This window comes from Cydia amplana, chromosome 26 (assembly GCF_948474715.1).
Source record: "Cydia amplana chromosome 26, ilCydAmpl1.1, whole genome shotgun sequence".
Lineage (NCBI taxonomy): Eukaryota > Metazoa > Arthropoda > Insecta > Lepidoptera > Tortricidae > Cydia > Cydia amplana.
Genome location: NC_086094.1, coordinates 6,515,145 through 6,532,799, shown reverse-complemented (window position 1 = coordinate 6,532,799; position 17,655 = coordinate 6,515,145). Strand labels below are relative to the sequence as shown.

General features: G+C 39.0%; 1 protein-coding gene across 1 annotated transcript in view; it reads left to right on the top strand.

Annotated features, from left to right (window-relative positions):
• The first annotated feature begins 631 nt into the window (after positions 1-631).
• Positions 632-17,655, top strand: part of LOC134660179 (uncharacterized) — a 30,435-nt gene continuing 13,411 nt past the window's right edge. Inside the window, exons 1-3 of the mRNA XM_063515903.1 lie at positions 632-791; positions 11,266-11,855; positions 13,627-14,387. Of these exons, the coding sequence (XP_063371973.1) occupies positions 11,289-11,855; positions 13,627-14,387 (1,328 nt within the window). The 5' untranslated portion in view covers positions 632-791; positions 11,266-11,288. The remainder of the gene's footprint in view (positions 792-11,265; positions 11,856-13,626; positions 14,388-17,655) is intronic.

The window sequence follows — 17,655 nt, the reverse complement described above, 5'->3', positions numbered from 1 at the left end:
TGTTTGACTCTATTTTTTGGATATTTTTTGTTTCACTCGCTTAACCTCACCGGCTATAGTCGTAATATAATAATATAAAAAAAATCACTTATGTAAATATAGTTTGGCAAGCCATTACCGTCAGTACAAAAAGGCGGCTAGTTTAAAAATGTAGGTGCAAAGGGTTGTCCTCCGATAGAAAATTAAATTTGAGCATAATATACCGTTACACCAATTAACAGGTATATCATTAATTATCTCATTTCCATCCCCCTTTTTTACCCTCTTTAGGGATGACTTCAGACAAAAACTATCTTATGTCTCTCCCTGTCACACCACACCTACGAACGAATTTACAAGTGCGACCTGTGCGACAGCGACAGACAGGCAACACGTCGAACGTGGTTCGCGGTAGGCCCTCAGTTTTAATACGTTTAGAGTCTGTTCGGAAAGAGAAGAGTCGTGGAATGTATATTGGGCCCCATACCCCATACATTCCACGACTCTTCTCTTTCCGCACAGACTCTACAGTAAACGTCAAATTAAAAATGGGGGAAAACATTGAATTTGACTGGCAACACTACACTAATGACGCAAACGTTTTGATTTGACAGATCCACTTCGGCTGTCGTTTGCGTTGCGTCTTGCGTGGTCCGTGCTTATGCCTACTCGTGCGCAACAAAATATTGCAAAAAAACATATGAATTCCAGGAAAACCCGCGATTAACGGTTGTGATTTGTGAAAAAACTGGATTAAAAACATTGGAGTGCAGTGAGCGTGTTGTTTTGGACAGACCTTTGTCTATACGCAGGTAAGTGCAAAAAAAAAAGTAGTTCTCTGTGGTGTTTTCGAAAGTTGAATTTGCAAATTTAATTCGCTATCCGCGCGTCACACGTTTCGTACCTAGTTCTCAAGTCTCATAACATTACTTTTATGTGTTTGATGCTATCAGTATCTTGTTTTTTGCTGGTTACTTTGTCTTGTCTGAATAAATATTTGTTAGGTCATAATTGTTATGATAATTGTGACTAGGTGCCTACGTTCAGGTTGTGGTTTAGGTAAATTAAGGATTACTTGTATATTTGTCAATGACCTGACTAAATAAATTACTTGAAACTTTCATGTTAGGCTTGTATTTTCTGTTCTGCGGTTTTCTCTTAATAGTACATACTGGGTCTACTTTATATTAAAACCTGTTTAGGTTCTCGCTGCGCTTAAAATACTTAAATAGCCTTCAGGAATTACCTGCTATCTGGAACTTGTTTACTGTAATTGTAGGCAGTTATCAGTATTGCTTAAATGGTTTAGAATGTAGAGGGTGCATAATTATAGTATGAGAATCACAGGATTTCACATAATGGGGTTGGCAACTGTCAAAGGTTTGCATAGATGACGCCATCATAGCTTGCCCCTTTTTCTATGAGATTTGGCTTAAATGGCTGGCATCCAAAGCAATAAAAAAAAAACAAAAATTTGACACAATTCTAGGGATTGACAGGGCAAGCTATGATGGCATCTGCTAAATACTTCAACCGGCCAACCCCATTGGTTAATGGCTCCTCTACACCATGGGCCAACGCCGGCCACTCCAAGGGACGCATTTATGCGTTAGAGGGAGCGAGTGATATTGCTGTCTCATTCTACCGCATGGCTGCGTCCCTTGGAGTGGCCGGTGCTGGCCCATCGTGTAGAGGAGCCATAAGACAGGGATCAGCAAACTTTTGAGAAGAAAAGCGAATGGCAATTGTTATAAATTATTGAATTTAAACAAACGCAGATAACAGAGAGGCCTTCCACAAAACACATTGTTTGTTTGTCTATTCGCCTCTATCACTTAAATATGCAAGAGCGCTAGAGAAGCAGATAACGCCTGCCTAAGCTGCCGGCCGCCTTCCCTGCGGTCCCAAAATCTGGCCCCGCTCAAACAGTATCACCAGGCTAGGGGTCGCGGGGTTGGATAACGGCCAGTGGTGACAAAGCTGGCCTACACCAGTCACACAGCCGTCCTCAAAATGACGAGCGAAATGACCGCCCCACAAGGTGGGGCACGATCCGACGCAGCCTCAGCAGCCGGAAGGCGGAAGAGGCCACTCACACCCTTCAAAAGGGGTGTCGAAAGAAATCCACTACGAAGCAGATAACAAGATTTTAATGCCGAAACCAAATCTTGGTCAGCCACTAGTTTATCATACCTTATTTAAATTTTTGCCTCAATTGAATATCAGCCTCAGTCTCAACCTAAACTTACCACACCAGTTGTTTATAAGGTTAATTTTTATATAGATCTGTATGGAAATAGTGCCTTATTTTTACAATGGAAAATAAGGATCATTATGATTTAAAAGGCATTTTTTTGGTGATTATGTTATCAACAGTTAGGTCAATGTGGTTGTATATTAATATAGTTATTTATAGAGCAGTAACTGCTTTAGAGCTGTGATAAATGGTAGGTTTTTAGGGTTCCGTACCCAAAGGGTAAAAACGGGACCCTATTACTAAGACTCCGCTGTCCGTCCGTCCGTCCGTCTGTCACCAGGCTATATCTCACGAACCGTGATAGCTAGACAGTTGAAATTTTCACAGATGATGCATTTCTGTTGCCGCTATAACAACAAATACTAAAAACAGAATAAAATAAAGATTTAAGTGGGGCTCCCATACAACAAACGTGATTTTTGACAGAAGTTAAGCAACGTCGGGCGGGGTCAGTACTTGGATGGGTGACCGTTTTTTTGCTTGTTTGCTCTATTTTTTGTTGATGGTGCGGAACCCTCCGTGCGCGAGTTCGACTCGCACTTGGCCGGTTTTTATTTATTTATTAAAATGTGAGATTTCACACTAAAATTTAAATAAAATGTTAGTCATTTTGAATAGGTGCATAAGTCAAGTCATATACGGTCAATCACGTGGGCAATGCACGGTCAATAATTAGTATAATAATTACTTGTCACTTTACTAGCGACCTGCCCCGGCTTTGCACGGGTTACATTGCACAAAACCTTAACAAATGATACACCTAAACCTTCCTCAAGAATCACTCTATGGACAGATGAAAACCGCATGAAAATCCGTTCAGTAGTTTTTCGAGTTTATCGCGAACGTACAGACAGACGCGGCGGGGGACATATAGTTTGTCAAAGCCTTTGACTCAAAGGACTGTCTCATTTCAAATTCAAACCACAGACTATTCAAAGATAGACGGCTCTAATCATACTATCTTTGTCTTACACTAGTACTAGCACCCAAAAGAAAATGAGTATAGTTTTTTTTGTTCTTATTTACTGACAAATTGGTTTGACCAACTATATATATGTCGTAGTCAGATCGTATAATCCGCCGTATTACATTACGGCTAGCCGTTTTACAAAACAGGGGCGTTTTGAAATGCGGCGGTTCAACTTATTATTATGTCGATTAATTATTATGTCTTCCTATTGGTAAGTATTACTGCTGTGTGGAGATCCCAAGACGTGCCAATTTTAAAGGATAATCTCACAAAGCTTAACGCAGATGGCGTTCTATCGTTTAGTTTTCTTGATTAAGCACTTTCAAAAACAAATATGTCACTTAATTGAGTCTCACGGTGACAGAAAACCGTTTTTGCGTATTAAATGGTGGCTGCCTCATAACTTACCTTTAAGTTCCTAGTGTGAATTAGTGTTTTTTTCTCCTTAATTTATATGAAAGTCCTGTTATAAGTTAATTTAAAATCTGTCAAAATCGTGAAAGTTTATATACAACACTTTAATAACTGGCCTTTTTAACACCCTTCTGTCGGATGGCCTCGAAATGGCTCGGTTATCTATATATAGCACAATATGTTGTTTTGTAACCTGAATTCGTTTCGCATCTGTATGACCTTGCTTCTGTACCTACGTGTACACTTTAGTCGCATACCTATCTACTGTTAACTTGCTCAACATAACATAGCCATATCATAGATACCAAACATAGCTTGCTTTGAAGAAAAAAACGGACAAGCGCGACTCGGACTCGCCCACCGAGGGTTGCGTACTTTTTAGTGTTTGTTGTTATTGCGGCAATAGAAATACATCATCTGTGAAAATTTCAACTGTCTATCACGGTTCATGAGATACAGCCTGGTGACAGACAGACGGACAGACAGACAGAGGAGTCTTAGTAATAGGGTCCCGTTTTTACCCTTTGGGTACGGAACCCTAAAAACAGATAGGTAGTAGATCGCGGCAACTTATACGCGGGAAATCGTATTAAAAGTGATCTTTTTAATTGGCTTTTAACGAATACGGTTACATAAGTTGCTATACCAGATACCAGGCGTGGTTCACTCCGCGATTTCGTCGCTTTGCTACAGGTAGCTAAAAGTACATCCGTTCGGCCCCAATTTTGGGGAAAGCCATAAGCCGCGCGTGGCGCTGTCGCCACCTAGCGGCCATATCTGTGCTGATCGTAACAGACGCGTTTTGTTAGAGAGTGAGTCTTCTGTACTTAGTACTATTATTTTCACCTCAGCAGCTCGAACAAGGGTACTTTGCTACTTAAAAACAGTGAGCAAAATCGCATTTTGCTCACTGAGTGAGACAAGATGAGCAAAATGCGATTTTGCTCACTCAGTGAGCAAAATTCGATTTTGCTCACTGTTTTTAAGTAGCAAAGTACCCTTGTTCGAGATGCTGGGGTGAAAATTTAATTGTTGGTATATCTTAAGAAAACATGAGTGAATAGAGGTAAGTGATGAAGAAGGAATACATTTTTCGGGTTCTCTAATATGTTCTCACTGCTGAGGTGAAAAGTTTTGTGAACTACACGAGATCAAAGTTATTTACATCTCGTGCGCTTTTGAGTCCCTTACTACGCTCAAGATTCTAAATTAGATTCACTCGCTACGCTCGTGAATCTATTATAGAATCTTTCGCTTGCACGGGACTCAAAATAAGCACTCGAAGAAATATCAAACTTTGATCTCTTGTTGTACAAATAACTATTATTCTGTGGCTATACTAGTTCTACTCCACATTCCCGAGCGTTCCCGGAATCTCCCGAGCCCGTCCGACGGGCATGACGTCACTATAATGACGTCACGTACCAGCCGGTGCATGGTACCTACTAGAATCGGATCTGGGATTTTTGAATTTCGAACGCTCGATTCGGAGTTTTAGAGAAGGATTTTTGAATTTAGAGCGCTCGATCTCGTGTGCCTCCCTTAAATACTTACTACTAGGCATTTAAATTCTACTAAGTATCTATCTATCTAATAACTTTAAACGAGCAATTCTTGTTTATTTATTTATTTATTTATTTAAATAAATAAATAAAATAAATAAATATTATAGGACATTATTACACAAATTGACTAAGCCCCACGGTAAGCTCAAGAAAGCTTGTGTTGTGGGTACTCAGACAACGATATATATAATATACAAATACTTAAATACATAGAAAACAACCATGACTCGGGAACAAATATCTGTGCTCATCACACAAATAAATGCCCTTACTGGGATTCGAACCCAGGACCGCGGCTTCACAGGCAGGGTCACTACCCACTAGGCCAGACCGGTCGTCGATTTATATATATATATTTCGGGGATCTCGGAAACGGCTCTAACGATTTCGATGAATTTGGTATATAGGCGTTTTCGGGGGCGAAAAATCGATCTAGCTAGGTCTTATCTCTGGGAAAACGCGCATTTCCGAGTTATTATATGTTTTCCGAGCGAAGCTCGGTCACCCAGATATTGTACTTAAAGTGTCATTCAATAGAACTTGCTAACTATGTAAACAAAAGTTACTAGTAAATTGACATTCAGTATCAATTTTAGTATGGCGGTAGACACTTTAGGCTAGAACAGAACTGATAATAATTAAACTTACTAAAAAAATCATACATAGCTGTCATTGATATACAGTGTGTCAAAAGGTTTCAAATAATGTTAATATCCTGAGAGGAAAATGGGGACCTCGTTTGTACGGCAAGGCGGTTTCGGAGCGATCGTCCACTTTCGTATTATAGCCGGTGAAACAACTTTGTCAGTAGAAAATTCAAATTTTCTATGGGACGAATACCCTACTCGCCTAAATTTTTTAAATTTGTCGCTTTTTGCTACTGACGGAAATGGTTTGACAGACTTTCCTGAACTGCGACGTAAACAATAAACTAGACAGTTTGTTATTGCTGACACCATGATATCATATCCGTTGTTATATTAATGGTACATGATTACCGATAAATTGATAACGGTGCTTGCCGGCTATCAGCAGGCGTGTCTCACTCCGCGATTTCGTCGCCTTGCTACAGGTAGCTAAAAGTACATCCGTTCGGCCCCAATTTTGGGGAAAGCCATAAGCCGCGCGTGGCGCTGTCGCCACCTAGCGGCCATAACTGTGCTGATCGTAACAGACGCGTTTTGTTAGATAGTGAGTCTTCTGTACTTAGTACTATTATTTATTCTGTGCTATCAGTGATGTCATCTCGTCAGACGATGTTAATTATTGATAATTGTTATTGTGATAACGCCTACTAACCAATTAAGGATGACTCACGCTAGACCGGGCAGTGCCCGGGCGAGGCGTCCGACAGTCCTTTTTGTAGGAAATTGTATGTTAATTATTAATGTTATAAAACATTGTTTGCTATTAGCTATCGTTTACGAGTTATTTACGAAATACTAAAAAAGGGGACCTTTGAATTAATATTCTCCCTTTTAATATTGATCCTAGCGAAAAAACGTAGCATTTATTTTATAAGGAATCTCAAATAGATTTTTTATGTAAAAGATGTTTTTTTTGCTGTGGGCTACCGTTTACGAGTTATTTACGAAAAACTAAAAAAAAAAAACGACCTTAGAACAAATTATACGTGACTTTCCCACCTTAATATATTTTAAAATATTGATCCTAGCGAAAAAGTGTACTGAATGTTTTTTGTAGAAAATTTTATGTAGATTACTTATGTGATAGAAAGTTTTTTACTACGGGCCACCGTTTAAGAGTTATTTACGAAAAACTATAAAAAGGGTCCTTAATCTCTGGGAAAACGCTCATTTTTGAGTTTTTATATGTTTACCGAGCAAAGCTCGGACTCCCAGATATTTCCCTATTGAGACACAACTACGTATCAGTAAGACTTTGGCATTGAATATTTTACAGAATTACATACATTAGAATTGCAAAAACGAGGCCTATTGGGAGCTATGTAGATGTATGAGGTGGCATTGCAAGCTAGGAGAGTTCAATACAGTAATATGAATACTATTGTCAGATTGCGAGAAAAAACTAAAACCTCAAGGTCTATTTTGATTGGTTGACTTTTAAAATGTAACAAAACATAAGTAACACGCTATAGAGGTGCATCCACAATGAAACACGTAAACAAGGTAACTTACCTATAGTTCTTTTTTTTTAGCATTAGAAATAAGGTAAAGAATCTCGATGTGTCTTTTAATTGAAAAACACATTTTAAAAATAAGTTACGGCAAATATGTAACAATTATTAATCTAATACGATCATTTATATTCTTCTGCTTTCATAAGTAATAGTTTTTGATTTTTAAAAAGCGTTTTAAATTAAAAGACATGTCAAGATCGCTTACCTTCTTTTAAGTTCTTTCTAATGCTAAAAAAAACGAACTATAGTTACTTACTGTTGCACAGTGTTCCTCCGCAAAATGTAAACTGCGGTGTGGGTGCACCTTATCTAAACTTCAGCAGTAGTCGAGATCATTTTCGGTTGTTTAGAACTAATGGGTACAGTCATCTGCATTAATATGTTACACAACGTAGGCCGCAAAAATATCTGACAAGAACTTATTTGTAGAGTCATAAGAGCGTGTCACATATTTTTGCGGCCTTCAAAGAGTAACATATTATTGCAGGTGAATACACAGAAACAGAATACACCTTAAATTCTAGGTACAGTCACAAACATATCTGACACAATCTTATTTGCCATAAGAGCGTGTTACATATTTTTGCGGCTTTCGTTGTGTGACATATTATTGCAGCGGGCTCAGCACGGTTTAGTTTTTATCGACTATCACTATGCCCGTCACTTTCGCACTTACATACTTGTTAGAACGTGACAGGCGAGGTGACAAACGATAAAAATGCGACCGTGCAACTAGGGCAGGTGACTGTACGAAAAGATTTACCGTCGCGCGGGTATCTACCTTTTATCACAACTACTCAGATTGTCGTCAGGTCCAATCTATTTATATCACTACCTGTTTTAAGGTTTCATCACACAGGCGCGTTTTCCGGGCGGGGCGTGAACGGCGCGTGACCGTTTTATATGTAAAATCGGCGCGCCCCGCTCACGCCTCGCCCGGAAAAAGCGCCTGTGTGACGAAGCCTTTATACTGGCATGATAGGAAACGTTATCCAACTGATCCAACTTTGTTTGGAGCCTGCCCTTGAAAATGTAGTCTTGTAAGTATGTAAAACTTACACTTGCTATTAGGATCGTGTGACTTCTAAAGTAGTGTTGATTTGTTTTGAATATTAGCATGTAGCTCATCTGTTCGTTAAAATGATCTGTTTATACACATTATTGGCATGTCTAGGCCATAGTTCAGCGTGATAACGATTAATACTAGTCATTATCGAGAGGGGTTTTCCAAGTATCGCTTACGTAAACGCAAACTATATTGCAATGTCTGGCGGTCTAGCATAAGTTGCGTTCTCACGCGCGAGTCCATACTTGAAGTCGCGCTTGATGTATGGAGTCGCGCGCGAGAACGCAACTCATGCTAGACCGTCTGGCGTCGTACATATTTGTATGTAGAGGCATTCCGTCTTAAATAAATAAATAAATAATAAATAAATATTATAGGACATTATTACACAAATTGACTAAGCCCCACAGTAAGCTCAAGAAAGCTTGTGTTGTGGGTACTCAGACAACGATATATATAATATACAAATACTTAAATACATAGAAAACAACCATGACTCAGGAACAAATATCTGTACACATCACACAAATAAATGCCCTTACTGGGATTCGAACCCAGGACCGCGGCTTCACAGGCAGGGTCACTACCCACTAGGCCAGACCGGTCGTCGAGGTCGTCTTGGCTGGTAATACACATAAATACACATTTTTGAATAATAAAGAGAGCCTGTACGTGCTGGTGTAGTGAATGTTTACTTGTCTGGGTCGCCCTTAGCGGTCGTCGCTCGGCCGATCGATATGTTTACGCGACCTTCACTCGATCGCTTTTATCATTTATCGTCCGCCATGCCATGTCACGTTTTACCGCCATGATAAAGAAGAGTTATCCTGCTAAAGTCCACGGTCTTAGCGATAGGACTGCTTCAATGTAAACTATATTTAATGGGCACAGAGTTTTATTTCTTTTGTATCGTTAGGTTTCAAAAGATAACTTCCATATTTCCTACACTACCTATTCATTTCAAATTAAACCGATATTTTTTCTGGAAACAGGCCTTAGTTAAAGTAAGAAGAGTGTCATTACAATATTTCCCTATTAACCAGGTTTAAGGGATGGCTTTCATAGGTTTATATACTGAACTAGCGACCCGCCCCGGCTTCGCACGGGTTAACAAATTATACATAAACCTTCCTCTTGAATCACTATTAAAAAAAACCGCATCAAAATCCGTTGCGTAGTTTTAAAGATCTAAGAATACATACATAGGGACACACAGACAGCGGGAAGCGACTTTGTTTTATACTAGGTATGTAGTGATGATAATATAATAAGAAAAAAAATACCGAGAAATGTTCACCGGAGCTTTGCAATTTTTGAAAATTCTCTATGGCACATTGCTATAAATATGGAGTAGGTATGAAATTGTTTCTTATTAGAGATCATATCTGATGTGAGAAAAGTTATCATTTCCTGTTATATTTCTGCAACAGTAATCCGGCTGATACGATTGTTAGATAGCTGTAATCTCTTATCTGTGTTCACTAGCGGGAAAATAAACAATAGAAAATAATACTTAAATGATGATACAGCTCTACCACCTATCTTAAGGTTGATGGTATAGTCGCTATCAGGTATATTGAACTCATATTGAAGCGGCGGCCGAGGTGCTCAAAAATATCTGGACAAGCACTCTCAGCGCCTTGACAATAGAGGCGTGTTCAGATCAGATCTGATGGTGACTACAAGAAAAAGTAATGCACAATGTAATGCCGTCTAGAGAGTGTTGACCGAGTGAGCGAAGCTGGACTATGACAATTTGTCGAGTGAGATTGTTACCTATACATATGTGACGTTGTCTATGAAAAGGGACCTTATTGTCGATGGCGGTTGCGCCATTATTAACGATGCTCCGATATAAATAAAATGCCGCGCGACGCTGTGCGGCGTAAGCGCCATCGACAATAAGGTCCCTCGATATTAAACTTTCGTGAGACATATTTTAAACTGTTGAGACGACAGCGGTTTCACTCTTGAAACATGTCGCCAATAGCGACTAAAAATTCAAGTGAGTGAAACCGTTGTAGTCGAAACAGTTTAATAAGGTCCCTTTTCATAGATAATGCCCCATATATACATACAGTTTACATATTCGTTAAATCGCAATAAACATGCCATCGCCCGAGCTTGGCAGCTTGCCGGTTGCTTTTGTTTACTAACAACGGCTGACACTCACACCGATCGCTATTTACTATTTAGACTTGTAATGGATCACTCACACTAGAACAATCCGTTAAACCGCAGTTTAACATGATCTTTGACCTTTTTTGGAAGCGTATTTACAAGTGTTGCCTGCACATTTTTGTTTCATACATTTCCAAAACATTTTAACATTTTTAACGCAAAACGTTTACCTAATTCATATTTCCGAAAATTTCATTGAGTGAATTATCATTTCGCGTAGGTTAGGTAATGTGGAGATTGTGTGGAACGCTATTATGCCATTTGATGTTTTTCCCAAATAAATTATGGAAACCGGAACGATGTGACACGGGAAATTGTTATAGAGACTCCATTCCATGTGCTACGCCAAGTATGCAGCTTATAGGAATATGTATGCATTCTTACTGCCAAGTTTGAGCAAAGTCCGCGGGGTTAGAGTGTACATACGCGACGGTGTGACAGACACCCATTCAGATTTATTAGCATAGTGGGTAGCGATGCGCTGATGTGATACCGGGAAATTCTTGAAATAGACCGATTCCCACGAATTTCAGGTTAATTGTTACAGCATTTGTTGAAATTTACATTTTATTTTAAGTAATATCTATTATCTTTGGAATTTTGAACAATGAATTTATAACGACTAGGATTCATTATAGTACTTGTATCTTAGGCATATTTTCTTTGTTCCAGAATGATATTAAGCTAGAATCAAGATGGGCACAGCTACAATGTTAAACACAACTCCAATGGAGAAAGAGAAGAAACCGAACTTGTTCAAACTCGTCCGGACACTCTTCCAAAAGAAAACGCAAAAACATGAAGAGAGACAGGAAGAGAAAAGAGAACCAAAACCACAAACCACGCTCAAGGTCACTCCAGTCGCAACTCTGCTAGAAGAGTTCCAGAAAATATCTATAAAAGAAAAAGAAGACAAATATAAAGAAGATAAAAACGAATTAAACAAATTTTCATACAGAGAGAGGAAAGATAGCGAAGATGACAAAGAATTCGAAAGCATCGAACCGCGTAACGACAGATTCGATTCACATTCCTCACAAGACAGTGGCTATTCTGAACATGACGAACAAAATGCAAAAGAAAACGACCAAGATGAAAAAGAAACGGATGAAAAAGATGAAGATGTGGTTAAGAAAATGGAAGAGTTGAAGATTGGGAAGAAGAAGATGCAGACGGTTTTCTTGCCGCGGGCGCCGATAAAGACGAACAGGGAGGTGCCCGTCATGCATCCGTATAGCAGGGACGTGGAGAAATACAAAGAGGTATGTTGAAATGATTTAAATTCTCCGAACCAAGCTGCCCTGCCCATAAACGTCAAATTTCAATGAATATAACACGTTTATGGTGGCACTCGTGCTCTTGCATGTTGTTAAGAATGTGATTTAAATAATGTTGGTACAAAGTTTAACTAACAATAAGATAACATCATCAGTATCAATGTTTTTGTAACCCACTGGTTTTACCCGCGACCTCTGCGGCCAGTTCAGTCTCAAAATTATTGGTTGGTTTCATACCCATTAGTGAATAGTATATTCAGTGGCATCTATACATGTGTTCTTCTTCGGTAAAATTTACTAACTGAATTTATTAGTATATTCAGTGGCATCTAAACATGTGTTCTTCTTCGGTAAAATTTACTAACTGATTTTATTTTATTTATAAGGCACACTATTTCGGCTTGATTTGTCTTCCCTATTAATAGCTTAAGTAATTTCTTTAAGTCTTCTACAAAACTATGTCAGGATACTCAGGATAGGTCTCCTTCGAAACAGACTCCCTCTAAATGTTTGAAAATGTACTTTTATAAAATCTGTACTTGCTTTAGCGTGACTAGGGCATGCAGTACCGGTCCCGGTACCAAGAATTTTATTTCCCGGTTCTGAACATGGCCGGAACCGGGATTCCCGGTTCTTCCCGGTTCTCAAGGCATCTTATGATTCTTTTTAAGAAATTGTTTGTGTTGGCGTACAATCTTTATGAATTACTTATTTTCATATCAATAATTTCATAACTATTAATAAACGACTTATTTTATATAAAAAAGCACTTTTAGCGTTCCCACCTATTTTACAAAATTAACCGGCACACTTTGCCTGCGCCTATGCTTAAAGGTGTACGAGCAACACGGCCGTAGTCGATGCACTCAGCACTATGACGGCACGGGATTGACGGGATACAGGAGTTACAAATTCAACCCGATAACGGAATATTTTCATATAAAACCAAACCTAGAAGAAGAATATTCGAATATAATAGATAAATAATATCCAACTTGTGATTTTTAAATTAAATTAAATTAAATTTATTTAAGACCAACAAAGGATCAATTTCGTTAGTGACACATTTAATCTTACAACTAGGTACACACACACAAACTTATTAACTAACTACATTAATCATTATATTTACATATTTATTTATGCACATATGGAGTGCACCACAGTGGTTCAGGTAGGCCCCATCAAACCTGCCTGCATTTATTTAAAAGTTGTTTAAAGATTATGGCTTAAGTCACCCGGGTCAAAATGTATAGATAGACACCTAATTTATCTAAATAGGTGTAATTTAGTAGCTTTAAGGCTCCATTGGGACATATGACACAAACATACATAGATTGCTAATATCATTAGTCCTTTATGTAACCGGCATACGAGTACTGAACGATGTTTCTGATAAAAACAAAGTTGAAATAGAAAACTTGGTGAATTTTTACAAATTACCACTTTACTAGGTTAGTTTGTCGGGTTATTTTTGGGTTCCCCGTTTCATAGCACCATTATTAAGATGTTATTTAATGTCCGGAGCTAAAGTACTAAGACAACTACTATTGAAATGGGAATAAATACGCATACTGATGAGAACCGGGAAGTACCGGTACTGGGTCTTCAGTACCGGTTCTTTCGACACTATAAAATTCCCGGGAATTCCCGGGAATGTGAGAACCGGGAATTCCCGGGAGCATGCCCTAAGCGTAACTATCATTCTTGGACCCAACAGGACCATTTCCAATTCTAATTAAAATATTTTTTGCAGGTGGTCAACACAAACTCATTCTCCGGCGGGCAAGTGTTCGTCAAACCCAACACGGACCTCGCGGAGATCTCCCGCGCCATCTCCACTATCGAAACCAACGTCCAGAATTTCCCCATCAACAACGACCAGCAGGACTTCCTTCTAGAAACCGGCTTGGACTTCGTTACTCAAGAAATAAGCCCGAGAAAAGAGTCCGAACTGCCTGAGGAAATCCACTTCTGCATAGACGAGCTAAACATGCTTAACGACACGCTAGCGTTCAGAGAGTACACAGATATCTCTAACACCATTCTCAATTTCGATTTAGAGAACTATCAGATCACAAATCAGGAGCCCCAAGCTCATACTTTCCCCACTCCGCCTTATTCAGAGAACGCTTTAAGCCCCCTATCTCTAAACTTAGGCTCACCTCCGCTAACATCTCCAGCATATTCCTCATCGCCTGGCAGATCGCCGAACTACAGCGATTTGGAGAGATACCAGGAGATTTCTGAAGCGTATCAGGAGCTCCCAAACTTTGAGGGTTTAGAAAAGCCTGTTTTAGAGAAGAAGAAATCCAATCCGACATCAATAATGTCGATGAAGCAGTATAAAGATCTTCAGAAGGAGTTGTCGGCTGGGTTCTCCAAGTTTGAGTGCTGTTTGATGAGCCGGAAGGCGTGCAAGGAGATTTTTGAGGAACACGCGAAGAAGTTGAAGATTGAGGAGAGGAGGGGGTTGTGTGTGAAGTTAGCGCGCTTGGACACACAGACGGCGTATGGGTGAGTACATTTTTATTACACGCTTTTACCCGTGGTATGTCACTCATTTTTAGGACGCGCTCGGCTCACGGCTGCTCGGAACAATAATTAAAGCACAGCTTAACGAGCGATTAAAGGGGCCCACAGATTACCAGTTCTCCGGACGATATCAGCCTGTCAGTTAAACGCAAAAGGTGACAGTTCCGATTGTTCCGAACAACTGACAGGCTGATATCGTCCGGCGAACTGTGTCCCTTAACCTTTTAACCGCCAGCAATTTTTGATCGAGCGTGCTCGTGTCGCCACCGACAGTAATTGTACCACGCAGAGTAAGGTTGGCATAGTTACGGGAGTGATAAATGTGCTGTAAAAACCAAATCAGATCTTTGTCTTATTTATCAGACTGTGGCGAAATGAGCTGGATATGTAATGTCTTATATATCAGACTCTGGCGGTTAAAGGGTTAAATAAGAGAAAATGACTTTTGGCTATCGAAGACCATATCGTAAGACCTATCGTGATAGGTCCTCTGTATGTATTGTTAGGGCGAAATGAATTGTAAAATGCATAATGTTTGTGTAATCCTATCGTAACATTCACAAAACGAAAACGCGAAGCCTGATACCTACTTGTCAACCGAAAAAAACGTACATAAAACTACTAATTACAATATACTTGCACAAATGTACCACAGACCAAGCTCTGCACCGATTTGGCAAACAAGTGGGGAAGTGTCACCATAAACATGACATCTGTACACTCGGAAACTGCAAAGTTAGTGCAGAGAAACGGGTTCTAAACTAAACAAGATTTCAACGTACAAGTAGATACATATAATAATGTATATTATCCTTACCTTTGCAGTAAATGTTATTTTTATCCCCGACGTGGGTCGCGATGACGCAATGCGCAGTTTTCCTCACTATGATAATGCGACCTCTCGATTGAAGGAATATAAATGCGAAGTGGTTCATAAAATCGGTGAGCGATTTCATAAATGTATTGAATTGAAGCTTTGCATACTTAGAAGTGCAAGATTTTATTCGTAAAGCCGAAGATGTGGCAATTTTTCATCGGGTAGGTACAGTCAGCAGCAGAAGTTGCCAAGCGGGCTAGGTGTTCAAAATTACCTTGACGCGCTCTTATACTCTTAACAATAAAGTCGCGTAAAGATCACTTTGAACACCTCGCGCGCTTAGTAACTATTGCTGCTGACAGTACCAGTTTGTTAAGTACTAGCTTTTGCCCGTATCTTCGTCAGACGATTCTAACAAATACAATCAGGTTGCGTTTTTTATGAAAGATCCTGTGGCCACCATTATATTGTCAATTTGTCACCCATGACCCAAGTTGACCCAACTGACATATCGCGACCGTAATTGGGTTAAACTTATTGAAACTTTTGCTTATTACTAATTTTACTTAGGTTTTGAATCTCCCCTAGTTTCCTTATTTACATGCGCGCCCCTTTAAAATGCACCCAAACAATCTACTTTGAAAAAAAAACTTGTATCTTGTTCTGTCAATCAACAGAAAAATGTGGTATCTATGTATGGGATGCATACAGAGTTACTGCCTTTCAACTTTAAGTAGCAGCGTGAGATACGAGATTTTTTCAAAGTATAGTGCCGATATGTAGGTATATGAAGTTTCAATTTGCAATATTTGACCTGAATAGATACATAGTTAGACCAAGACAAGCCTGCAACGATTTTGATAGCACACGCAGTGCGAGTGTTATTTATACGTCATAATTTCATAGAAGTTTGACGTTTAAAATAACGCTTGCACTGCGTGTGCTATCAAAATCATTGCAGACTTGTCTTGGTCTGACTCTACAAACATTGCAAGTTAAATAAAAGCTTGTAAAATGTTTAAAACTGTAAGCCGACTCGTTTCGTGCAAAACGTCCTACTTTTTAAAAGTCTGGGAGGACAAAAACAAATCGATTGACATAATATCATTCATTCTTCATGAAAATTTGGAAGTCTAATTTTTTCCTTGAATGAAACTTACCTACTCTTACCGATTATTCGTTTTGTTAGCTCAAAATACATTTCAAAACTGTTAGCCCCATTTTCGAGAACTATTTATTATTATCTTAGTTATTTTAGGAGGTATGATTCATTCAGTATGATGCCTTTATAATAAATCTATTTAATAAAATAATGAAGGCAGCGGTGGTGGCCGAGTGGATCTGACGACCGACTTTCAATCCGGAGGTCGCGGGTTCAAATCTTGACTCGTACCAATGAGTCCGAACTTATGTACGGAATATTTGACATTTACCACTAGCTTTTCGGTGAAGGAAAATATCAAATTCGAAGGTGTATGTGAAGTCCCCAACCCGCATCGGGCCAGCGTGGGGAATACAGCCCAAACCCTCTCGCGCATGAGAGGAGGCCTGTGCCCAGCAGTGGGATTATTATAATATACAGGGTGTCCCAAGAAGTAGTGATATGTCATGCTCGCTTAAAAGTCTTTGCTTACGGTGGCGTTGTTGATCGGGTCGCCACTTTCCCGAATGAAGGTTGAGAGAGGCGATGGCTGAGATACGCGTCATACTCGTGAACGGGTGCTGTTTGTGGAGACTGGTCTATTTAAGCTAACACGAGCTATTATATTTAGTTACTCTATTTTTGAGGACAATTACATGGACACAGACACACATCATTCGGTTCTCGTATGCTATTTTATTTTTATTGTCATTTTCTTACTTAATGAATGTTTTAATTAGGTATACAGGATTTTGACTCTTGGAGACCCTATACATCTCTAAGGATAATTTGATTAACTACTATATACTATATATTTGTAATCTTTTAGTTATGATGACACTTAGAGACATTTACATCTCTAAATAATTTTAGATTATAGTTTTGTATCTTTGTGTTCTTTTTTTTTCAATACTATTGTTATAGCGTTTTTTTTTTGTAATTCGACATTTAGAGACTTTATACATCTCTATGTAATACTTTAGTTTGATTTTATATTTGCAGCTTAGAAAGTTGTATTTTATAATTGTAGATGTGTTTTTTTTTGCTGTATGTAAATTCCATGTTGACGTGTAAAAGTGCCCTTGTGGCCTATTTGCTGAATAAATGTTGATGTTTGATGTTTGTTGTTTGATATACTGAAGCTGGGAGGTAGAGGACCTAGAGGGCTATCTGAATCACCCCCATGTATGTTCCGCGATTTTTCGTATTTTCGGAGTTATGATTTTTTTTAATTTTTCACCTATTGCCGAGTAGTCCGAGTACGATGAGATTTTTATTTATGGTGACGTGAA